This window comes from Spodoptera frugiperda, chromosome 25 (assembly GCF_023101765.2).
Source record: "Spodoptera frugiperda isolate SF20-4 chromosome 25, AGI-APGP_CSIRO_Sfru_2.0, whole genome shotgun sequence".
In the NCBI taxonomy this organism is placed as follows: domain Eukaryota; kingdom Metazoa; phylum Arthropoda; class Insecta; order Lepidoptera; family Noctuidae; genus Spodoptera; species Spodoptera frugiperda.
In genome coordinates this window covers 15,578,371-15,604,420 of record NC_064236.1, presented here as the reverse complement: position 1 = coordinate 15,604,420, position 26,050 = coordinate 15,578,371, and the positions used below count along the sequence as shown (strand labels likewise).

The 26,050-nt window shown below is 35.0% G+C and overlaps 1 protein-coding gene and 1 long non-coding RNA gene across 21 annotated transcripts in view; one reads left to right on the top strand and one right to left on the bottom strand.

The window, feature by feature from the left end:
• Window positions 1-26,050, bottom strand: part of LOC118267499 (disco-interacting protein 2) — a 118,452-nt gene that overhangs the window by 66,749 nt on the left and 25,653 nt on the right. For 10 of the 20 annotated variants that reach the window (XM_035581533.2, XM_035581542.2, XM_035581550.2 and 7 more), the window contains exons 2-3: window positions 17,769-17,846; window positions 12,888-13,001 (exon numbers count right to left, since the gene is read on the bottom strand). In XM_035581533.2, coding sequence (XP_035437426.1) covers window positions 12,888-13,001; window positions 17,769-17,846 — 192 coding nt within the window. The remainder of the gene's footprint in view (window positions 1-12,887; window positions 13,002-17,768; window positions 17,847-26,050) is intronic. The other 10 variants (XM_035581567.2, XM_050703935.1, XM_050703940.1 and 7 more) reach the window with 1 other exon arrangement.
• On the top strand, window positions 20-12,960 carry LOC126912347 (uncharacterized). Its single transcript, XR_007706982.1, has 2 exons — window positions 20-4,821; window positions 4,890-12,960. It is a non-coding gene; the product is annotated as an uncharacterized LOC126912347 (long non-coding RNA).

Below are 26,050 nucleotides of genomic sequence, written 5' to 3'. Positions count from 1 at the left end.
GTTATGTAAAAAGTGTAAATACAAAAGTTGTATATCTTTTTGTTACCTACAACTTTACCATTTAACTTTTTTCCATAGGACTTGCAATTTCACCGAAAATTGCGATAAACCGATTTTTTCTTCCGAAGAGGGTGTGGGGAGGGGGGACTCCCCACTTCCCTAACTCGGATGGAGTGGAATTTATGTTTTCTTCCATTTTTAGCTTATCCATTCTACTATATTATTATTTGCTTCAAAAGTTATTTACCCTAGTCTACTCTGCGAAAACTTCCATAAGATTCAATGTGTTGCAATGCGCTCTTAACTTAATTGTTTTTATTTAACATGCCTTGAAATATAATAAATATAATATATCGTATGTAAAGTTTAGTTTTGGGAGCTGAGACCTAAAGAAAAGTCAAGTAGAGGTGAAATTGAGAAAGGATATTCTTAGTACAAGTTCAGACTGACCTTGTACTAAGAAAATTGAAAGACAAAGGTTACTTTGTCTGGGTGTACGCCGAATAAATACTAATGTAATATGCTAACCAGTATTGTAAATAAACGTCACAATATTTTTATACAAACGTCATTAATATGTGACGTAGTGATTTAGCATTAGGACTTAAGAATATAACCTGTATCTTAGAATAGGAGAGAGCATTAATAAACGGAACGTGTAACAATCAACATCTTGTTTAATTCGTCCAAGTCCCGTCCTTACAAATACGCTATTTTTTTTTTCGAAGTGTCAACAATCGCAGTGGTGTGAAATATCTTATTGAAGATAAACATTGCTTCAACAAGAGAAAATCATAATAACCATGTCGCCTAACTTTAAGCTTACATAGCACAGCTCTACGAGAAATGGCTGAACAATGTGTAAGATTACGTAAAAGCTAATAAACTGTTTGCAGAGAAAACTAAAGAACGACAAAGCGGATAAATTGCAACGTTCGCCACAATTCAGCAACAGCCAGATTAACGGCCAAGAGTTTGCAAAGGTTGAGAAAGAGTGCTTACGGATGAGAAGGTTCTCTGAATTCTTATACCTACCTATGCAGTAAAAAGGGTTACATATGCAGTAAATTGGTCTCAAAAATCCAGATAATTAAATATTTATCAAGTTACTGTAGAAAAGAAGTTACCTCCATTACCCCAGCAACAGATACGCTGACGCAAAAATGTAAATAACGATATTCTATTACTTGAACAAACTGAAAGAAAAACAAGAAAACTGCTAAAGGCGGCAAGAAAAGCGTTGCATTTTCTCCACCTTCAAGAACAAAGTACTTGTGAAAAAACAATAATGTTCAAGCAACAAAAAACAATTAAAGGTTTGAGTGGACTCGACTTGCCGTAGTCAGAAAGAAGTCCTGGCGGTATAATAAGGCTCTTGAAAACCTGAAGATGAGACAGACAAACGTCGTTGACATTTGTGGGAAGTGCAATTCTAGCGGGAACGAGATGAGCTGATTTGACAGATATCGGAGAGGGTTTGTGTAAAAAGTTATGAATATTTCCGTGAACGTGCCAAAATGTGCTAACAATATTACAGATGAAGATTGTGCATGTCTGCATATTGGTTATTCTTGGTCGCTATCTTTGCTGAAGAAGAGCTATCATTTCAATAGAATTAAGCCCTTTTGGTTTCGAATCTGCATGCAGTTTATATTTCTCGTTAACAGACGACATCGTGCTTTGTGTGTCGCTACCAGTGGAGCTCAATCAATTAAACGTCTTTAAAGTAAGTGGCATTAATTAGTAAGATTGTCGCGTGAAGTCCCTCACGTGCAGACTCATTATATCATAATAAACAATGTTACAACTTGGCGGATGTGGATTTCCGTAGAAGTATACATGGCTACCTAAATACCTGTACGTAATTAGGTCCGGGCAGTGCACGGCCGATGGAATGGAAAGTGCGGTTCCATTGACTAAAACTAAGCGACTGATCATCGTTTACTAGTTATGTTAATGTAGAAAGTTTTATTAATACTGAGTATGTTTGTATAGATAAACTAATAGTTGTTAACGAATACCTAATTTTAATTAGTAATGTTGACTCGAAATACATCGCCATTTAACTAGTAAATACATTAGTTAAAGTGCAAAAGTATGTGTTTACTTTAAGAGTCCTATTAGATGATGATGTTTACTTTCTGATAAATAGACTTGATACGTGCATCCAGACATAAATTCGCAATAAGTTTATAGTTGCATGTATAAACAAAACGATGAAAGACATGATACTAAGGACATCGTCGTATATTAATTAATACAAAACTATATCAATTAGATTTTACTAGTCCCGAACCAAGAATAATGTTAATTAAACACTTAAAATAATTAGTGTCATCAAAAATATGGGCCCGGAGTTCGTATCATACGTATATTAATGACACCGACTATTTGTATTACCACTCAAATGTGTCCCATATTTAAATACTAGGGACGAAACAAATACATCAAACTTCCGTGTTCAAAACAATTAATCTATATTAATATAAAAGCAAAGCCCTTTTAATTCATTCATATTTTATTGAAAAAGTACTTTGAAATTGACGATGATAGAGTAAAAGTATTATTAAGTAATTTATAGTTTCTTTAGATGTTGTTGATTAAAACTGGAAATCGGTAAAGAGGAGAGGAGACACAGGTGTTGAAAATCTCACGGGTCAGTTCACTCCGTAGAATCGTTGATCAAGTTTCAAAAAAACTCCCAACAACTTTTCTCAGAACAAAACAGTCTAGTTAATTAAGGGAGAGAACTGTTCAAAGTTATTGCAAAACAATTTCTATTTTACGCTGGTAATGATAATTTAATGCTACATGTTCTGAATTTCTTAGCAGTATTACTGCTCTTGATAAGTATTAGACTAAATGAGAAATTAGTTTGTATCTCTGAATGCTCATGTGAAATTCTAATATCTAGATTTAACTTGTCCAAGTACGACTTTACTAATCTAAGCTTTGGCTACTTCTAGGTCCGAATGTTCAGTTCGTTATGAGTTAGTAACCACGAACTTAATCTAAGCTCAGAATCTAATGGGCTTCTTAATTAATTGAATGTCTTACTTATCCTTAGAACATCATATCTTTATATATATAATTCTTCTGTAAGTGTGTATGTCACTGAACTTCTCTTAAACGACTGGACCGATTTTGATGAAATTTTTGTGTGTGTTCAAGGGGATCTGAGAATGGTTTAGATTCACAATTTTGTCCGCTGGATAATTTTTATTTTAAATTAATTTTTAATTTATTAGTAGTTGTTGTTTTTGGAATGTTTTACATTGGATCCGACAATTTTTTAAATTAAAGACGTGTAGACAGGACGTTTGTCGGGTCCGCTAGTCATAAATAAAACAATAATACGGTAATTGATATCGAAGAAAGTTGTTCATTTTCAGATAAAAACAACATAAACTTAACACCTAGTCTATTATTTGCCACAGAGCGGTGTATTAATTACAATATTCATTGCTTGCTAATAAACTAATAAACCAATTGACAACGAGCAAAATAAAAACATCGTGCGCGCTGCATTTAGCACCCAAAGGAAAAGATTAATACTGGAAGTATCGCAAAGAGCAAGCAGGTTTTAATTAAATTTCTTTAGATTTATTGGTACCATAAAATTTGTGAAAATGAACAAAAATATAAATCTTTCGCTTAAATAAGCTGCACTGAATGCAATTATGAACCGTTTTATTTAATATAGTAGGTATAATTTAATCTAGTAGGTTATAATTTAATCTAGTAAGTACCTAATATGGCAAATATAAACAATTTAGGTTAGGTTAGTCGTCCAGTGTTAGATACATAAGCTTTTACGTTATCAGCCAGGGTATTACAGTATCAATTGGGTGATAGAGAATTGGATCGGGTGATTCGTTGAATTCTAGTTTCTATAGATAGGTGGATTGCGGAACGTAAAAGCAAACGAACGAATAGTGTTTGTACTTTTATTCTAAAACTAACACTTCCATCGTCAATATTAGCTCAAACTATGCGGGTATGGTTTCGCATAAAATTTTAAATGTACATTCGTAAAAAAACGATGAAACATGTCCATGGCTGTTAGCGTACATTGGAATATTTTAGCACGTACCTCACGTCACGCGGTAAAGAAGAATGTGCAATACAAAATAGACCAGCAAATCAACGGTTTGGCTAGTTGTTATACAAGTTTCCAATCAAGGCCGCGCCATTGTACCTTGTGTAACAAGCTACCCATTTAGAATTATGTTAGCATTATGTGTTAATCGACAAATAACATAAATCATGTTATTGTAGGTTTACTATGTTTTAAAATATATAATCCGTACTTTTTACTGGTATTCATTTGTATGTTCACATGAAGCTCAAGTGTGATAGTCTTTTTTAGGTTAACGTTGCTCTCGGCAATAAAACCTAAACGTTGCAATGCTTCTTGAAACTGTCACATAAACAAAACAAATAGCTATTTTGCTTACATAACACTACCTACTGACCTGAGTTATAAAAGGCTCTTGCGAAATTACCATGCATCCGACACATTATGGGATAAATTTAGATTGGACCGAAGGGATATGATGAAGGAATTGACTTAGGCACCTCAAGGGTAACGACTGTACGACGATATTTCAGCCGATCGTAAAATAATGTAGGGTAATAACAAAAAGACATGTCACTGTGTTTGTCAATTATTGCATTTTCATAATTTAGTTTTCCTGAACACAGGAGAAATGAACCCGCAAACTTAACTGCCCGTAATAAATAGATGCACGGGACACGTGTTGAAATCGTTTAAGAGAGATTTGAATTTCAGATAAATAGTGTCGTCAGAGTTGTAGGTAGGTGCATTGCTTCAGTACGGATAAAGAAAATACTAAATTGTCCACTTACAGTAACATATTCTCAAGTAGGTGCATTGCTTCAGTACGGATAAAGAAAATACTAAATTGTCCACTTACAGTTGGAAGTTGAACCTGTTGAATATGGTCGAGTAAGTGGTATGGACGTGGGCGTGTCGGCGGGTCGGTGTAAATCCGCAATGCTTCGAGCAGAGGCCGTGGTGGTGCGTATAAATTGTGCACGTGTCTTTAGCGAGTATAAAATATCTTTAGGTGAAACAGTATCAGATTTTCAGCATTCATTTGTACGCAACACATTTCTGTCCAATTACATTGGCGCTAATAACCATTTGTGAAAATAAATTGGAAAAAGTAACACAAATATCCGTTCAAATGTAATTATCATATCAGGTACCAACAACATGAACTCTCTTTTTCGCAATTTCCTTCAACTCCGGACGGGTACACAATAAAGTTAATATCCGATGCACTTTCCAGTCATATAAAACCCTTTAAGCTCTTTCAAAGGAAACAATATTACATTATAAAAGATATTCCTAAAGCACGGCTTTCGAGGGCTTCGTTGACTTAGCGAGAAAAGATATATTTGATCCCCTTGAAAACAGCTAGTATGAAGAAGAATCAATATTTTTATTGAGATAACATCATAGAGCCTTAGGCTGTATATCACATTTTGTCACATATAAAATGGACAGAATGTTTCTATCTTGCATGGCATGTTTTCCTCGGAAGTAATATTAAAATTTACGACGAAGACGGTGGAATGAATTTCATTGCAGCAGCAATATTATCTTAATTTATTATTTATAAGTCACACGAATATAACACTCCACTTACCTTACGAACGGAAAGAGTCGAAACAACGACGGATTTAAGACAAGTTTGAATTACAGTAGTCAATAAAAAAGTGCAGTAACTACTAATCAAGTGTGCATCTAACTACATTACGAAGCTCATTTAAACCCGCAACCACGTGCTGAGAAAAAAAAAACGAATTGTTCTTCTTTCCTACAATGAGTACATCGCCTGCTCTATAAAGAAAAAAGAACACAACTAGCAAACCAATGCATTCGACAGTCATGCCAGAGTGACTAAGTGTAACACGAATAAAAAACCTTTTCCTAACTAAAAAATAACAAAAACGAAGCTGAAAAAATATCGAGCCCAGTGTGTTACGTGACTCAATCATACAAGGTTATAAGGGACCCGGTATTGGTAACTGCCACGTGTGTGTTTGTGTGTGTATGTGTGTGGAAAATTATAAAATACCATTTGTTTTTTTGCAAACCAAAACGTGTTGTTAGGTCTATGTTAAATTTAAACGTTTAGGTGTAAAAAAACGTTACGTGTTTGTTAAAAAAAGCAACTAATATTTTAACCACTCTGTGTTTAGGTGTAAAATTCTATCTGAGTATTGATAGGTAAATTGATTTTATTTTCTTGAGCGTAGAAATAATTTCATTTTTGCTCACTTCCATTACACAAGATTGAATGACATTAAAAAAGAAAACTGAAAATATTTTCTCAAGGTAGGTTTAATGAGAAAATATTGAATTTCTTAATAAAATGTCTATCCTACACAATTTGTTTGAAAGTTCCGCAAACGGAGAGCGCCGTCTTGTAATTTTTCTATTTCCTTCGCCCTACTGTCGCAATTGCGCACATTTATGATATTTCGTTTGTGGGTGATGTTTATCTATAGTGGCTGCTGTGAGAGCACGATTGATTTTTATTGCAGATAGTGTACAGTGAATTCTTTGTAGCATTCATTCATTTATAGCACAACCACAAAACTGTATGATATTTAAAATGTATTTGAAAGAAATACACAGTGTTGCGATGTTTTATAGTGAAATAGTCTTTGATCTATCACACCTATCTAGGTACTCGGCAATTCCATCAACCGCCTGTTGTATTACACATACTTTTTTATTACACAACTCAACAAAATTTGTTATTAGGGACGTATTACAAAAATCCCACATCCCGTCATTTCCCAGAAACAATGAGTAACGTGTAATAAGCAATATTAGCCTTTCTTTCTCATTGAAACTTGATATTTTCGATTGTTTTATACTTAAAAATGTAATGGGAACTGTTTATTCGCATTTTTTGCATCAATACAGTTTGTTTTACTTAGGTAATGAGAAAATATTAAGAATTGTTTTCATCCATATAAGTAAATTGAATATATATATTTTTTTTGTTTAAATAAACGAATAATGTGGGTTACTGTTATATATTTACATTTTCATATGCTGTATTTTCCAGTGGGAAATCCACCAATATCGTTTCGTTTTAAATAACAATGGTAATTATATGCGTTGGTTAACATATATTGATATATGCACTAAAATACCAAGAAGCTTCCGAGTAACGCGGACGTGTAATATCGGCTTTGATGGTAAAGTTCACGAGAACATTCCTCTAGCTGTAGTCGGGGAACTCGTATTTAGCGAACTAGCATGACTTACCGGCAATGCACGCATTGTTTTCGTCTTAACTAGCGTTTGCTCAAGCACAGCTCGGAAGTGGTGCTCATGTCCCGAATAGTTACAAAACATTCATGTAACACTATCCCGGAATTCAGCTTATCGCTTTGTATGCAGTCGCATCTTGTTACGTATAAATTCCCTCGGTTTATTGGAGTATAACTTCGTCCTATACCAACGTTGCAAGCTTTCATCTTTTTTCAGACAGAAGTGTTGAAAATGTTTTACAGCAGTAAATGTTTCATAACGACAATACAAAAGTTACTCACTCTCATCCTAACAAAAAAGTGAAAAAGGCAACCTTTAATTAAAACTCCAGTGTAAAGCGATTCAGTCAGAGACTCATTTCCAGACTGTTTCAATACAATACTAGATACTTATTTCCTTTTACAAGCTGTTAAGTTGTAAACAAAGGGAAGCAGTTCCTTTGTTTATTAATTAAATCTTAATTGATATTGCCTTACAGTGGGTTCGTTTGACACAAGTAGACCACACTACTTTCAAGTTAGTAGTTTTAATTTTGAATCAAATAAACAATGGTTTTAGATTTAGAATAATTGAAAGTATGGCCGCCAGGGGCTGTGAAAGCCTCAAAAGTCACTTTAAAATTTAATTCTTTAAAAATAAATATTCCTATTGCATGACACTTTTATATCTTATTTTTAAAAAGGGTGTTACTGCAACGGTCTTTCGAACACAAACAAACGTTCACTTTCTATACGCGTCTATGAGCAAGCAACAAAAGGCTGCGCAAAGCTACTTAAATTTAAGCTCTCCAAAGCTTTGCTCGCACTTGCCGCCCCCAGCTGACGTTAGTGGGTTTTAACTGTTCAAAATGAATGAAATGGTGGTGAAAATGTAAGCACCACCTTTGCTCTTTAATTTTTTAGGAATCCATATCGATAGTGTAACATCGGACTCTGTTATCTACTAATACCCATCAGTTTGTTTGTCAGTCTGTGTGTCTCTGAATAAACTGCATTTTATGAACTGCGATTGCTGGACACTTAAAACTTTTACTATAAAAATACCCATGCAACAAATGCGAAGTTCTATATTAATAGCGGCAACAGGTACGTAAAAACTACACTTGATTTAACATTTCACTTGGCTTTAATAAGCATTTCTCCCGTTTTCAATAAATGCGACGGAACCCTTCGAGTCCGATTCGCACTTAGTTTAAACCGTTCAAAAGTCGCGCAGAAATGAACATAATTTAATTCTAACTTGTTCTTCTCTGTTTAATGAATGCTGTGCACTTGCGAATATTTGTTTTATAAAAGATTTATTTTTAAACGTTAATCTGTTGGTTAACAGGTATAAACTCCTTCCGGGTATTAAATAAATGAAGCAAATCTTAGCCAGAGGCGATATTAATATTAATAATAGGCGATATAATTACAAGGTGATAATTGAATAAAGTTTAATATCAGTGAATTTGAGTTACGTTTAATTTTATTTTTATCAGCTTGAAATTATGTTAAGTCTAACTTAAATTCCATAAACAGACATCATAAATGTAAAATGGTTACTTGACACCGGTCATTCGTTTCTGGTATAATTTGCAACACAAAAGAAATTGTAAAGAGCTAATATTAAAGCTGCTACAGAACTGAGTATGGAAGATTCTACCGGTACAAACAATTAAACACAAACACACAGCAAGTTAGTAAAAGTTTGCACGAAGACGAAACCCGTATATACTGAGCGAGAGTTAAAAAGTTTACTTACAAAAATAGGTTATTTCAAATGGACTTTTCAACTTCATAAAGAACCTGCATACGCAACCTACGCAACGTATAAAAGCTGTTATTACCCATAAATATTTTTACTGTTGTAATATGTGCAATAACGCAAAGCAAAAATATTTTCCGCGTTTATTTTCATGTAAACAGTCGTTCGTGGTCGGTTCTATTTCTAAAGCAGGTTACCTTTTCGATTCGGAAACAATCTCTTCGAAAGACTTTGCTTTGTCTTGTGTACACTCGATATTACTAAAATCAGTACCTTTTAACTTACGGTAGGTAAGTTTATTACCTTTTTCTGCGCCATTCTGACTAGGTCGCCTTTTGTATCGTGCCTTTAATAAAATTTATCGACAGCGTCAAGAGAATTGTACAGATGTAATAACTTTTATTTGAAGTCCTATTGGATAGATTTTTTAAAGAAATTGCTCCTTATTGCTGTTTGAGTGTTTTGTTTGAAAACAAATAATTATGTTATTGAAGTTGAGTATATTATTCGTTTTAGAGAGTAGTCTTTACTTTATTTGTAAACAATATTCGGAGATTTACTGTTTTTCGTACGAAAAAGTTCATTGACATGAAAATTTTAAGTGTTTCACGTGTGACGTCACAGCCGCTAGCAGGTGTGCTCTACTGACACACAAAATACTACAAAACGAAGACGTACCGGCGACGAGAGAATAGAAGCCGCGTCACTTTTATTTGTCTTACCCAATCCATTAGACACGACCAATTAACCATTCCTACGGATACAGTCCATATTTAAGTGTTGGTAGTCTTTTTCAATCATGTCGATTTTATGCACCATAATAACCCTGGCATCATACCAAAAATTCTGGTAGAATGTATGTCGACGTTATTAGATTAAGGGACAATAAACTGTAAACATTAGCACAGCGTATTGTTCATCAGGGTAAGACAACAGGTTATGAATATAATATCAGTAGTTACTAACTATACCAAAGAGGTACTGTCGTCTCATCCGTGCGTTATAGAGAAAATCGATTATTCGAAACAAAGCGCGCGGACGCTTCCTGCTTGTCCATGTTGGTGTACCAGAATAGATCAATAATCCAAAATAGATTTAATACAGCACATCCGGTGCATTTACTAGTTAATATTTTAGTATTATAGATTTACTATGCACCGTTCATTAGATGAATACAGATCAATTATTTACAGCATTTATGCAGAGGTAAACACAAACACAGTATGCACATACCAAGCTCCCAGATATGACTGTTTGAATTGATTATCCACCCCGCAATTAGGTATGTGCAATTAATTAGTTGAATTTTCAAACACATATTAAATTGGAGCATTAATTTAATATTTTTGTATATGTTCTTTGTACAGCTTCTACTCTTAACAACATTTTACTCAAATCACTGAACGTGTCAGTTAGTCATGCATAGACTGGTAACATGGACAATGGACATGGATTTTTGTTAATGGAGGCTTCTCATGTTTCATTTACTATAGTGGGCCGAACATTCGTACCTTTCAGCTCTATGCGAATTTTTACAAGTATACCTACAACCTTCCCTAAACATTTTTGGCTAAATTGATGGACTATTAAAATCTTTTTCACCAATAAAGAAACAATTAAACTTTCTTTAAAGAGTAGTCCACAGCTAGATCATACAAAAATAAAACGCGGATCGACAGCAAAATGGAGATTCCTGGAGTAACATTCAGAGTAAAACAAAAAGAAATGAAACAATGGCGCGCAGTTGTGGTTCTTTAGCGAGTTAAGGAGCTTATACGTCTGGGACACTGCACAAACATTTATTCTTGAAGTCGAAGGAAAAATATTTTATGTAAACGAGCTACAATTTTCCCAGCAGGGATCAGAATAACCAGCAAGTTTTTATTTTAAACTAACTTTTCACAGACGCTTACTGTGAATAAAAATGTGCAACAATAGAAGTTCACTTATCTTAGTTTGAACCTAAACATTTTTGGCTAAATTGATGGACTATTAAAATCTTTTTCACCAATAAAGAAACAATTAAACTTTCTTTAAAGAGTAGTCCACAGCTAGATCATACAAAAATAAAACGCGGATCGACAGCAAAATGGAGATTCCTGGAGTAACATTCAGAGTAAAACAAAAAGAAATGAAACAATGGCGCGCAGTTGTGGTTCTTTAGCGAGTCCTATCTGTCGCATCGTGAGACCGTACCGATAAACTGCATCAAGATTCAATAAACAATACTTCTCACTTAAAATATCCAGATGGGTAAACTGGTATATTGTATTGATATTTTTTCTTAAGTAACCGGTTTTTGTTTGCTAAAGTAGATACTTAGCATGGTTTTTTTTTTGCTTCTAATGTAAATATGTACATTTGAGTTAAATGGTCTTCGAAAACGTGTGTCGTGTGTAATATATATAGGGAATGATTGTATGAAAAAAAATGTGCACAAATGAGATTCATCTTAAAACGAATGCTTCAAACAAATTACTGTCTGCGGCTCAAAAAGTGATCAAGCACTTACAAAGAGCGCGAAGATAAGCAAGCGCCCTCATTACACGGATTGGGACATTAGAGATGCAACAATTTCATCAGTACAGCTTTCCTGTTACGAAACATTAACATACGAGTACCGTAATAGTTTTTTTAAACCATTGGCCTATATTTGACGAAGGCGTAACGTATCGTTTGCTACCCGTTATTTGTTTTTCACAGTTCCGTGAGATAACTGGGTGTAATTAAAGATACTTGTGAAGATTTAGTGAGTTGGTGTACAGCGAACCGATCAATTACCAATGTTGTTTATTAAGAAAACGAGGCGTGTAAACTAATTTTCTTTATCGTTTAACGATTCATACAACTTGTACTAGTTCGTACTTAATATGTCGGTTGCCGGCTAGTTGTTAAGTGAGATCTAATTTATGACTTTTCGTTTTAGTATGTAATTACATTGTATTTTGTTCGTATGAAAAACTTGACAGACGGTTAATTCAGTTTTGATGTTCTATTTTACTTACAACCCTATTCTGGCTCCGTATCATTGTACATATTAGCGTATGAGCCATTTTGTTTGGTACACAAAATTATTTTTAATAAAGTAACGAGCAAGTGTAGATTACTCCAATGCAATGGTGCAACGGAGTTACCCGAGGCGGTTTGTGTACAGTAATTTCATGTTTCTTTTTAAACCAGACTAAATTCTAGACATAGCGGTGTGAGGGAACTTCGTCTCTATATCAGTATTGCAATAGTCTATTATTACTTACATACTTACATACATATGTATGTATGTATATAAGTCGCACGTTCGTGCAGCTGCCACACAATTAAACTTTTTGAACGCTCCTGAAATTTACTGCACAATTAGTGTGCGTAATGAGTGAACACTCGCAATTTGTTATTGATAACCAATGTCGTCTATGTTCGAGAAAATTGTTTGATATACATTTGAGTGTAACGCAAGTTTAATGATTTAATTGCTTCAATGAAATAGGTAATTTCATTTTATCTTGACGCGAATTATTTTACGACATTATAGAGCGCTATAACGACAACCGATTTCAATTAGATTAAGGAAAAACTTTTGACATTACGTTGCAATTAAATATGAATATTATTAATATTATATTAAAGTAAAATAAAATTCTGTATATTATGAATTAACGCCCAACGTCTAACTCATTATTTAGAAAGAGAGCGCGAAACCTCTTCTGTTGGATTTTTGTGCTCGAGAGTATCATTAAAATGTATCCTGTCTACATCCTGTAGTGTCGGGTGAGAGTGTTTGTGTGCATGTCTGTGGCAACTACCAATCGTAGGGCTCCATTTCGGATACCTGAATGGTATCTCTTCTCATTGTGCGTGACGCGGCGATGTGTGCGTCGGTTCCTCGTGTGCTGTCGGCTGCTGCCGCCGTCGCCTCGCGGACCCCGAGGCGGCTGGCTACCAACTGCGTCCAGAATAGGCCATTGCCAATGTTTGCAACCAATGTTCGTACCTCATTGCCTATGTAAATTGCTAAATAAATATTCGTCGTCGACTACGTTATTGGCAGGTCTTAAGTCAACGTGCTATAAACGAATATTTATTTAACAATAGATATGTGCATTACATGAAATAATAATGGTGACGATGATAAACACAACATCGCTTCCACATACAAGCACTTTTTAGCAAAACCTCAGCTTATAATTAACATTTTGAGATCGGGTCAAATGTCAGTGCCAAGGCAATGAAATTAAAAAGAACAAAAAGCAATTAAATAACCGAATATCAATTGATGTGATAGATATAGCAAAACACAATTTCCTAGCATCCTACGATTCAACACCTTCACAAGTTTGTATATCCAGTTTAAAAGTATTTTATTCATTGTGAATGTTGAGGAAAGAAGATATAAAAGTAAATAAAAGGAAGGACGATAAATAAAAATCGGTATAACTGTGGATTAATATTATAACGAAAATACTGAATATCGGAAATACATATTTTTTCACTTTATATACGAACCTATTTGAAATTCAATGAAAATGGAAACGTATCGTTTTGTCGCGGCCCGCAACAAAAGAGGTGTTTTTCTCGCCTTTAATTGTATTAAAAATACATTTACAGTGGAGCACAATTTATTGCACGAAATTGTACGTAGATTCAGAGCTCCAATAAATTTATTATTTTTAATAGGTCTTTAATAAACAAGAGGCAGTAAATTATAGTAAATGCCCAACAACTGATTTATTTTCTCTTTAAGACTGCATTCGTTTTACCATAGAGTTTATCTACCAAATTACCCAACGTAAAAATCTGGTAAAGACCTCAGAAAACATTCAGAGAAGTGAACAAATCGAATATCTGAAGCGAATCTGCAATACTTAAGAATATCATTTCATTTGAAAAATTCCTTCTTAAGATGTTTACCAAGAATACTATTGTGGTCAACTGTCACACGTTACATGGAGCATTGTGTTACACTCGCAATATCTGCTGACGTTAAGACTCTTGTTAGCAACCGCTTCGTTACTTCAGGCAAATCGATGCAAACCGAATAAAAATCAAATATGTAATATGTTTCATTAAAAATTATACTGAAATCTGTTATTGTGTTTCAGTTCAAGTGCACACAGAATTCGGAATAAATTAAATTACTAACGTTTCATAAAATCATTCGTGTCGGGTATGCAAATTGTAATAATGGCTCAAGTATCATTTTTCCGTTTCATTGAATATTGTAGATCGAATAAACTCAATAATTACATTTACAGTATCGGCTAATATTAAATGAAAGTTAAATTAAATTATGTATCCAGTTTCATGTTCCAATATTTTCCTCGGCTATTTTTATACTTTCCGCTTGGTGCCGAACTAAAACCAGAAACACAGGAAAAGCCTACTCCTAAGCTCACTCACAATGGTCGTGAGTAACAACAGTTAATGGGTGTAGTATGACAAGGTACTAACACGTTTGTTCGGCGCGGGTTATCACGCGGGGTCAACGAACTGGCTAGCTGATAAGCGTCGTTTACGTTATCAGGTACCGCAATGCAGGCCCAAAAACTATGGCTAAGGTAAAGCAATCGATATTTGCGGCCCTACCGTCCAACCACGCAGTTTTGTTACCCATTGTTTTAACTCACGTACTCGTACCAAACTATGGAATTTGTATTTATGGCACGCAGGTGACACGAGTTGCCTTAATAAACATAAAAGATTACATGTATACCAGTGTACCTGCATGTATAGAAAGACCAGTATTCATATTTTGGGGATATCTTTATTTGAACACGGTTTCTCTATGGTTTATTAGTGTTAATAACGTACGTAGATATGTACGCCTTTCTCAAATGGTGTTGTTAGATACTCAATAGTTTCAATGCTTTAAAATATGATAATAGTCTTGAGAATACTTTCTTTAAACAAAATAAATAAATGAGATACTGGAGTAGGTTTCAAAATAAGTCCCAAATAGTTTCCTCAAGTTCCAACCGACGAAGAAAAGAAGAGACTTCATGGTACAGAAACTTGGGCTCTCTAAATTACGAGTATACAGGACTCTCGAAACTCGGAAAGACAAGGACAGATAGAATGGGATAGACAGAGCACTGTACGCCCGTAGTGAAGGGGTTGATGGTATTGAATGCACTTAATTCTCGCGTACTTTGATCTCAGAACGTCAAGAGCTGTGAAATTCAAACAATAGTAACTTTGTCCGAAGGAGTATTATGGATTTGGACTGCAAACTGATATTCTATACAACTTTGAGGAGACATTATGAGGCCCTTTTAAGGCAAATTCCGCTTAAAATGTAAAGCAATTTTGTAATAATTTAGAATGAGGGATCGATAAATCTACCGCATAAATTAAATCCTTCTAAAGTTTATTGAGCATGAACACTGAGAAGCCGATTATATCGTGGCAAAAGCATCAATTTTACTTTTTACTTCGTTTCGTTTTATCTGTCCATGGGGGAAACAGTCCGTTATAAGCTTAGGCTAATTGGTGGAAAGTCGCCACAGTTACTTCTAGTATGTCAAAATAGGATAACTTGTAGGAAGTTATTATAACGAATTTATTATTTTATATCATCATATTTTATAGCAAACTCATCCTATTCATAAATATCCGGAGCAACTATGGAAGGTGTACCGAAATATTTGTTTTAATTTTTCTTTGTATCACAAAATGTCGGCATTATATTTTTGAACTTAATAGAAAACATCTATTGTCTCCACTCTAGACCAATACTGATTTAACAGTATCGTAAATTGATAATGAATAATTATGGTTGAAGTTGTTTCTGTCATAAATTGGTTGGTGCAAATCAATATGAACGTTCTCGACTCAATATTAACTATTCAAGAAGTGTTCAGACGTGAAATGTGAATTAAATTTGACTTGCCACTGGCACTGTTTAGCCAAACATAGAGCAGCGTATATTTCAAAAAGTTTCACTTCATATTTATACATAAAATTAATTTATGTACAGACAGATACTGCGCCAATTAGATACTAAATCCATTAGGAACCTGATGCGAAAGGTTTGTTATTAAGTCCCGGACAAACGACAGACAAACGATGCCTACATTTCACAGCTTTCAATATTAGTCAGTGCACCATATTGTTCTCAACAATGTGCAACAACGCCACTGATAGAACACAATGAAACAAAGGTAAACCTGTTCACATCTAAGGAATACAACTGTATTTTAGAATACTGAGTTCTTTCAATAACGTTTAGAGTTCTTTCAATAAAGTTTAGACGTTATTGAAAGAACTCTGGATAAATTACTTAATTCTGCGACTAACTTGTACTGAATTCAAAAAGCAACGAACCATCTTTAGCTATTGGATAGAATAGATTTGGGGTAGGGGCAGGGGTGCCAGATGTCCAGTACTTTTACTTTACTGTCCCGGAAAGAAAAAATACTAATTCATTTTTCACAATAATACAATACCATGACTGCAATTATGAATTAAATTTAATATTTTAAGATAGTAATTAATTACATCGCTTCAAAAACATTTTTTTCTTTCATTAACCGACAGCTCTATCGAACACCAAAACTCACATTCCGCTGTGTCTCTCAAATCAACAACTCAGACGTCCAGGAAATTATCAGTCTGGATCTGGCAACCCTTAAGACAGGCTTTGGATAAACTCATGTGAACTAGCTTTAATCGAGCATTAAAAGGGATTTGCTACATAGAAATCAGTAGCTATTGCTTGCTACAAATAAAGTTCACCGGTTAATTTCTCTCAGCGTTTTGAATCGTCTAGTTAGTTTGAATTACGTACCCCTCACGTTTCACCTCGGGCCAAGGTTTTACTGAGCATTTTTTGTAGGCGAAACTGCACCGCAAGCGAATAAAGCTGGTACATTTCGACAGTGTTCATTATCTAGTGTTATATTAAGTGCTAGTTACGAAATAGTACCGTGGTGGTAAAGTGTGGTTGTGTGCGTGTGGGTAACGACTAACTAAACCATAACAACTAAAAGGGAAATAAGGAAAAAAAAAACATTTCGTAACATCACCATCGATCGGAAGTTGGACAAATTGGTTGGTTGTTTAGTGTAGTTTTTGTGAGCTGTGAATGAAGGTCGGCCTCATTATTTTAATAATTTCGACCGTCGCTGAACCGATGCAAAATTATCTGATGACGGTTCTAAACATTACACTGTCTGGCTAAAAGCAATTCAACCTTGAAAATGAATGTTATAAATGCTTTTGACCATTATAGAAAGTTGTTGATACTGATTTGTTTTGCATTTAATTACTACCAGTAGTATCATTTGTTTTGCCGCCCACTTATGCTTGTTTACAGACACGGCAGTTACTAGTATCGTGAAAGCCGTTCGAGTGTAATATTTTGAAGCCGACAAGTGTATCAGAGGTTCATCGTACTCGCGCTCTAAATACGAGTAGTCAGGAGTCCAGATTCAAGATGGCCTCATCGCTTGACCCTCGTTGTGGAATCGGACCGTGCCGACTCGATAATTTCGCGATTGTCCAACATCCATCGACGGTGATCAATTGACACTTGACCCCGGCGACGCTTCTGTCGCGACCTTGGACGCTTCAGTACTATAATTATGGAACACGTGACGTCACTGACTAAAGACGTGCTAGTACTGACGGGTCTTATAAGGTACCTTATTAGTTCAGGCATCGGTGTTAGCAGCGATATTGCGTTTTATGGTTAATGAGAGCTCGTTGGACTTACCTTGCGGCTGCTGTTGTGGAATATATGGTGTGAGGAGGCGCGCGCGTTTCTTTTCATAGCCCTTCTGTGTGATGTCCCCTAAAACAAGAAACAGCTCCGTATAAAGATAAATTCGTCATCATAGATTAATAAAACAGATATAAAAAGCTTGTCCGTCTATCCACGGGTACCTTAGAATCTAGTATAGTTAGGTCAGTTCATTGACACGTATGCTCTTCACCATAACTAGTAGGATTGCATAGTTTTGATATACGGTAAACCTTAATACCTAGTAAAGCGAGCTTTATGGATATTGTATTTGTGCACACCCGTGAAGGTTCATGAAACCTGACCCGCGGTTCAGTGTACTTGCTACGCGGAGTAAGAAACAAAGTACGCACATAAAAACTGCTAACACAGCGCGGTGGTACAGAATGGTTGGAGCATAATCAAAATTAAAGGAAAATAGCACTTTACGCTAGTGGGAGTAAACAAGAAAAGACGTTACTTATCGTGTCGGAACTTTGTGCTTCTTCATTCAAATGTTTACCTCACTACAATGAAAAAATTATAAGATCAAAGAGATAAAATTCTAGAAAACGTTATAAAATGTCAATTCAAGCGTTTGAAGTCAACGAGGCCAATCGTAATTAGGTTTTTCTCTGAATTCTATATCTAAGTGAGAAATAGAATTGAAGACTTTGCAAAACAGATCCAATGAGAGAGATGAGAAAAAAACCAAATGTATTAAATTTTGCTTACCAAACGTACAAAAAATAACGAATGTCATGTTGCTTTGAACGGACAAAAGTTGGAATTTGTTAAGGAGACTATATTTTTAGGTATCACACTAGATGACAGATTACAATGGGGGCCCCACATAAAATCACTTTCGGGGAGACTAAGCTCAGCTGCTTATGCAGTTAGACAAATTAGGCAGCTGACGGACGTAATTACAGCAAGACTTGTTTATTTAAGTTATTTTCATGATTAGTGATCGATACTGACGCTAAAAATGCAATCAGAAATTGTTTGTCTGTCTGTCTGTCTGTATGTTCGTTATAGAAACAAAAACCACTCGACAGATTTCAACGAAACTTGGTACAATAATGTTCTTCATATTCCAGGGCAGGTTATAGTATACTTTTCATCACGCTACGATCAATAGGAGCAGAGCAATGAAGGGAAATGTTGGGAAAACAGGAGAAATTACCCCATTATTTAAGCTTCCGTCGCGTGTGCAGCCTTATTGGTTAAAACTACACAGAAATCATGTACGACGGAAATGTTCTCCTGAAAATTATTTAAAAAATATTCCACGACAGCTAATGTCTATCTTTTATGGTTGACTCACAATAACACGTGTTACTCCCGATAGCTTAGCAGTTCAGAGCTTTCTGATTATATTTGTCTACTCTAACGTTTATAACATTTCATCCCTAATTAAAAAATGTTAACATTATTACCTATTTAATAAAAAAAGAATCACAGAAATCGATACACCAAAGATATACGTGAATTACGCTAATAAGCCATCGTGCGTGAATACTGAATCATGCAAAAAGGAACTACTGGCAGTAGAGAACTGAAATTTGGCGTGTGTGTTTGTTGGGAGGAGTAGGCTACCACTAAGAGAGGATTTTTGGAAATTCTCTCCCAACAGGGAAAAAAGGGGGATAAATTGTTTGTTTTCCGGAAGTAATTATTCCACGAGGACGAAGTCGCGGGCAAAAGCTAGTGTTATAATAAACTACAAACTACTAGTAATGAATCTGAACGAAAAAAAAAACGAATAAATTATGTATGGCGCTAGTAGTGGCAAATTTCACCAAAGTTGGCGCATTTAATAAGGATTCTAAATCGATATAGCACTTAGCACATTTATTGTTAAATTCGGCACAAAAAAGATTGTTATCATCATGTTGAAAGTCAGCGAGGATCCTTGTCAAACAACATTGTCTGTCTACTCATGATTTCGCTTGCAGCATTCGTCGTCAATATTATAGCTAGAGAAACGGATGTTGTGCATCTCCAGCCATCGTACTCGGGCTACGGCATTTTCCCTGAGCACTGGCTTTGACTTTGACTTTTAATGAAAATAACAATTCCTTTGACTTTGACTTTTAATGAAAATAACAATTAATCCTTACTTCTAATAATAAGGTAATTGAACCAAAACTCGTTCACAACCGCTTGTGATCAACACGCCAACGTGGTTGTAACAAATGGATTTCCAAGTTTAACCAAAATATTTTGATATAATATGGATAAGGTACCTACTGGATATATTTTCGGGGAAAACGGTTTTACTATTATTAAGTACGTCTGTATTCTCAGAATGAGAAAAGTAAATATGTATGTAAAATAATCCTCTCTTAGGCTTAGAATCTATATTTACATTCTTACTTACAAATCTACTGTTTTATTTAAATACTAGCGGCCCCGTGAACTTTGTTTCCCCCTTGAATTTTTTTCTGCGCATCTTTGTAATTTTTTTTATTACATATGTGAGAACCTTTACATGTCAATAGCAGAACCAAAAAAAGAATTCGCGAAATCGGTCAGCTGTTCTCGAAATTTGCGCTTTATATTATAGATAGATATTAAATAATTGGTTGTACTGCTGCGTGTTTTGGCCCCAATACTAATGTGTGGTAGGAAAAAGTGGGTATGGCAATAGAAGGGCGAAAGTAAAATAACTGATGTGAGCTTTGAGGAGCACGTGTGGAGTTAAATTGATAGGCAGTGAAGAACTGAGAGAAGACGTGGACACTACAATTGAAAATAAAATTGTTCAAAGCGGTTTGTTTTTGTTTAAACAACGAAGAACATTAACGAAATAAATGTATCGAGCGAAAATGCACAAGTTGACCAAATAAGTGAGAAATCTATCTTTATATATATATGTAATTCTTCTGTAAGTGTGTATGTCACTGTACATTCTCTTAAACGACTGGACCGATTTTGATGAAATTTTTTGTGTGTGTTCAAGGGGATCTGAGAATGGTTTAGATTCACAATTTTGTCCGCTGCACAATGTTTTTTTTAATTAATTTATTAGTAGTTGTTGATTTTGGAATGTTTTACATTGGATCCGACAAATTTTCAAATTAAAGACGTGTAGACAGGACAACGTCTGTCGGGTCCGCTAGTATCAATTTAAAGGAACCTCAATCAACGAGCTTACATATAGAGATGGACATGTAAATGAAGCAAATAGTACCCCAATGGTAGACAGATGCGCTAATTAAATAAATAGTGTTTTATGTAGGTATAAACTTCAATGAAAGGCTGTTGTGAATATAATTATCTAAAACTGCCTTTTACTACAATGATTAGATGCAGTTCAGAGTAAAATGATATTATAATTTAGCAAAATACCGCAGACAAATCGATGAGCATTCAATGGATTTCGACTAGCAATAATTCCACAAATGAATTGTTCACTATGGGGATTGCTCTGCAAACGTATGCTTTGTAATATTATTTTATGCTTAATCAAATATTTGTTTCTAAAATATTAGCCATTATGACTACATATAAACGAAAATGTGTATCAAAGTGTTGTCAATTTTATTTTTGGGGTTCTGTTAGAGCTTTCTTTCGATAAAAATCACAAACCTAATTTGACCTATATATTGAATGTCTATTCTACCAATTCTTCGCTACCGCGTTGCGGCCGCCCGGCGCCGCCGCGACCAATCGACATTTTGAAAGGAAAGCCATTAAAATGTAGCGGAAAGATGAAATTGACTTCATGCTTTCATTGCGACTGAATATTGCCGGGTTTCAAACTTAGTGGCTTCTAACAGGGGCTGAGTTAGGAAATTAAAACCTAACAAAGTTGAAAGTGGTTGAAGTAAGCGGCGTAGGTAGATTACGAGATCCACGTACACTGAGCAAACACTGCGGTAAAGTACTATTTTCCGGAGCTGCGGACAACGTAAAAGGTTACCGGGGCTCCGGCTCAAAGCAGGAGAAGGAACGGGGTGGTTTTTTCTGACACTCCCTCCCGCCTCACCCAATGCGGAAGAAGTCATTGTATGATTTTCCCCCCTCAAAAAAAAGTACTATTTATATATTTAATATTACAAAGTAAAAATATTTACGGTAAACTTCAACTCAGTTTAGAAAGTGCTGACGCTAAGAGAAAATAGGTACGTGGTTGCATTAAACCTATAAAAAGAAGAATTAAAATTAAAATACATTAGGAAAGTGGTTGGTCTGAAAAAAGTTGATATAAGATCAACTAATAAATTAAGTTGACTCATCAACTAAATAATATAGACAAACATTAATAAAATTATAGTTGCGATCACTTCACCAGTTCGTGCTCGACGGAGCATAATATATGTACGAGTATATGATTTGGTCGCAAAGGTCCGCACGGCAGTCAAAGTTTTATTTTTCAGCTTTGTTTACACATGCTTTTTCAGTAACTTCTGTTTTAGAACTAACACGATACACATTTAAAATCTTATACATTACTTGGTGACACAAAAAGAAAAACTAAAATACAGTCATTGAGGTATTTATTTTTTAAATAACTACTACACCATTTTCATTACTCTAATGTCACTATCAATTGTTAAAAAAATAATTAATATTCCCCTCACAAGAGCTGTCAACTATAAGTTGGAAGTATAAAAAAATACTCAAGTTAAGACCTAGGGAGAGCATACTCTATAAAAGATTATTCTTCCTTTGTTGTCGTAAACAAACAATGCACTAACTAGTGACTGGGTATAACAGAAATAAAAGTAAAGTAGGGAGGGGATGTAAGGACACAGGATACAATTAGCAAATCCTTTCTCAAGAAAAATAATACTACGGTAATATGGTTAGGTAGTTATTATCTACCTACACTAATAAATAAAATTGAAGTGTTTGTAAATGGTGGCCACACACGTAGGTGTGTATACCTGTAAGGTATACCGGGACTGAAGACTTGTGCAAGTATACCGGAGCGTGTGTGTGACAAAACTTGCACAAGTCTGGAAGGCAGATTAAAATTAAGATCTGTATACCTGCACAAACTAGTTTATGCAAGTATGCAAGAGCGTGTATGTCGGAACACTTCAGTCGCACGCGCGCCCGTACTTCGGGTGACAGATGACAGAAGTCGCACATAGACTATCGACGAGAAAATTAACGGATGACGTCATAAATAATATATAGTTTTTTTTTCTATAATTTTGTTTAGTAATCTCTTTTTTCTCAATAGCTAGCAATAGTAGCTAAAACGTCATCATTTGTGGTGTCACTTTAGATAAAACCGGTGGCATATTTCACAAAATACTTATTGCACAACACGACTTCCTCGGTTTGTCACAGACTCAGAACTGAGACTGTACAGGTATACTTGAATCGTGTGTGGTCACTATGGACGTCAGGTATATTTGCAAAAGTTTTCATTCCCGGTATACCGTTGAGAAATTGGGGTTTGGGATGATTGGGAAGGGGGGAATTGGGCCTTCGATAACCTCACCCACACAACGAAACACAAAGCAAGCGTTGTTTCATGTCGGTTTTCGGTGAGGCCGTGGTATCGAGCCGGCCCATTCGTGCCGAAGCATGGCTCTCCCACACTATTGTTTACTTCATATTATTGCATAACACGACTTATTCGGTTTGTCACAGACGCAGAACTGAGACTGTACAGGTATACTTGAATCGTGTGTGGTACATTACATTCTTTCATTCATTCAAGTATACCTGTACAGTCTCAGTTCTGCGCCTATGACAAACCGAAGAAGTCGTATTGTGCAATAAATATTTTGTAAAATATGCCCACCGATACTATCTAAAATCACACCCACCAGACTGAAGACTGAAGCGTTCCGACACATACGATCATGCATACTTGCACAAACTAGTTTGTTCATGAGAGCGTCGCCTTCTGTCCTTAACCTTAGCTATTTGGGATGGGTACAATAAAATATCTTTTACCTATAAGTCGACTGATTATTTTAACATTATTTACACTTAAACATCTTTTCTTTCGTCGTCCGCTACCTTTCCACTATTTAAATTCAGCAGTTGGTTAGTAATATTTTCTTCTCTTTTCCTCACAAGTCCAAACCAAAGAAACCGAATAATTTCAGAAGACTTAAAATATTCATATTTTTATTTATTCTTTGTTACACGGCACCATACATCCAGTAATGTAGGTAATATTAAGTACATAAAAGTGACGGTATTTTCTAAATTTCTAAAATAAAGAGATATAATTTAAAACTGTAGAGCAATATATGAAAAATGTAAGTGATTATTACTAAAGACAGATTTCTTCTGTTACATGAAAGAATTAATTTGTGCGAATATAGAGCCAGGTTCTAATTCTAGATACAAGCTGTGCTAAGATTCACAGGGATAGTTAATAAGGACAGAGACACGATCGACTGCTCAGGCAGCGCCGCACGTAATTGAGTAACCTCCCTTGGGGAGAGTGCCGATGGTGTTAATCAATTTATTACGAAATGTGTCGTGGTATCCCGAAGGTTAAGGCTTTGCAAGTACGTCAATTCGCAAGCTTACAAGTGTCAACCATATCGAAGGATAAAAATGATTTCAGGCACTAGTTGTGGTGAAACAAAATCAGACAAAAAGATTCGCCAAGAGTAAACAAAGGTGAATTCTCGTTCTCTCACGTACCATTCTATTTTATTTGACTGCTAAGCTGCTAATCTAAGCTGCTTAATACTAAGAACGCATTTAGATTTTATTTATTATTCATATTTTATTCCCTGCCATTTCAAAGCGACAGTATCACGAACCCATTTAATTAAAATTTACTGAAGGTTTAGCTTTTACAGATTATTTTACAGTACAAATCCAAGCTAGTAAGATATTTTCATTAACATTGGCTGCTATTTAATTAAAGCTTAATAGTGTCGTTTTTTCAGCATTTTTTTTAGTTTCGAAATGAAGCGAAGAGAAATCAGGATTCTATCTTAAAAGACAATGTTGTTAAACAAAAGTACCGCACAACACGCGCGTTCAACACGTAGAAAAACATGTCGCGCGTCAAATGGTGCCTAGTCGATATTAGGCTTTCTTTTATATTTCTGCCTTTGACAGGGCGGAGCAAAAAAGTTTTAAGAGAACTATTAAATTAGGTTTCGTTTATTATAACAACTTCTTTCTATGTGTTTTTATTACGTACAGTCTTTTGTCCAAAAAATACAACAATTGCTGAGTTCGAGAACTTTCTTTTATCCTTTAGCTTTTGCTTTCATTGGAAAGTAAATGCTTCTTAAAACCCTAGAGTAAAAGTTCAATATTGTGTATATAGTTGGCATTTATTTTTACAAAACTTGGGAACAGTCTTTTAAGATCGATTCTTTTTATCCACTAGCTGAAGTAGTCGACTGTTTTAATCGCTCCATCTCTCCTTTCTATTGCTACTTTGTATCTATAAAGTGAACGACGGCTGGTGCAGTTGAATGGTAGGCGATGAGTTAAACGTAGCGTGGCGGTGGGGAACACCCCGGGCGTTGCTTTTCTACGATAATTTTCTGCGGCCGAACAGGTCATTATTGACAAATTAAAGCAGATAAACGGTTGCGCTATTTAAATATTGTAACGTTACGACTTCGTGTATTTATGGGATGTGTTCTTAAGATATTTTTAGTACTCGGTTTACAACAAAATAGGATATCAGGTTACTCATACATTAAACAAAACATACTGAACTTATTGTATTTAAAAACACAACGCATACTAAGAGTATTCAAGCGCCAATCGTCCGTGTTACAATACTTTGAGCAGAATAAAAAGTAAAGCGGTGGCGTGGAAATAATTCAGCCCTGCAGTGCGATCAAACTTCCCTTTACAATTTCATAGTCAGTAACTGTTAATGCTTGAACTAAATATTAAGCTTACCTTGTGTTATGTGTGTATGTGTAAATAACTTAAGTAAAGATAAAATTATGTTATGAACATTAGTTAAATTAAACATCGTTTATATAAACTTTGAAATGGCAGAACGTGAAAATGGGCTAATTGAATTCAATAAAGTGAAGCAACTAGTTATCAGTATGTTTACTAGAAATAATATTTATATCTTTATATATATAATTCTTCTGTAAGTGTGTATGTCACTGAACTTCTCTTAAACGACTGGACCGATTTTGATGAATTTTGTGTGTGTTCAAGAGGATCTGAGAATGGTTTAGATTCACAATTTTGTCCGCTGGCCAATGTATTTTTAATTAATTTTTAATTTATTAGTAGTTGTTGATTTTGAAATGTTTTACATTGGATCCGACAAATTTTCAAATTAAAGACGTGTAGACAAGACA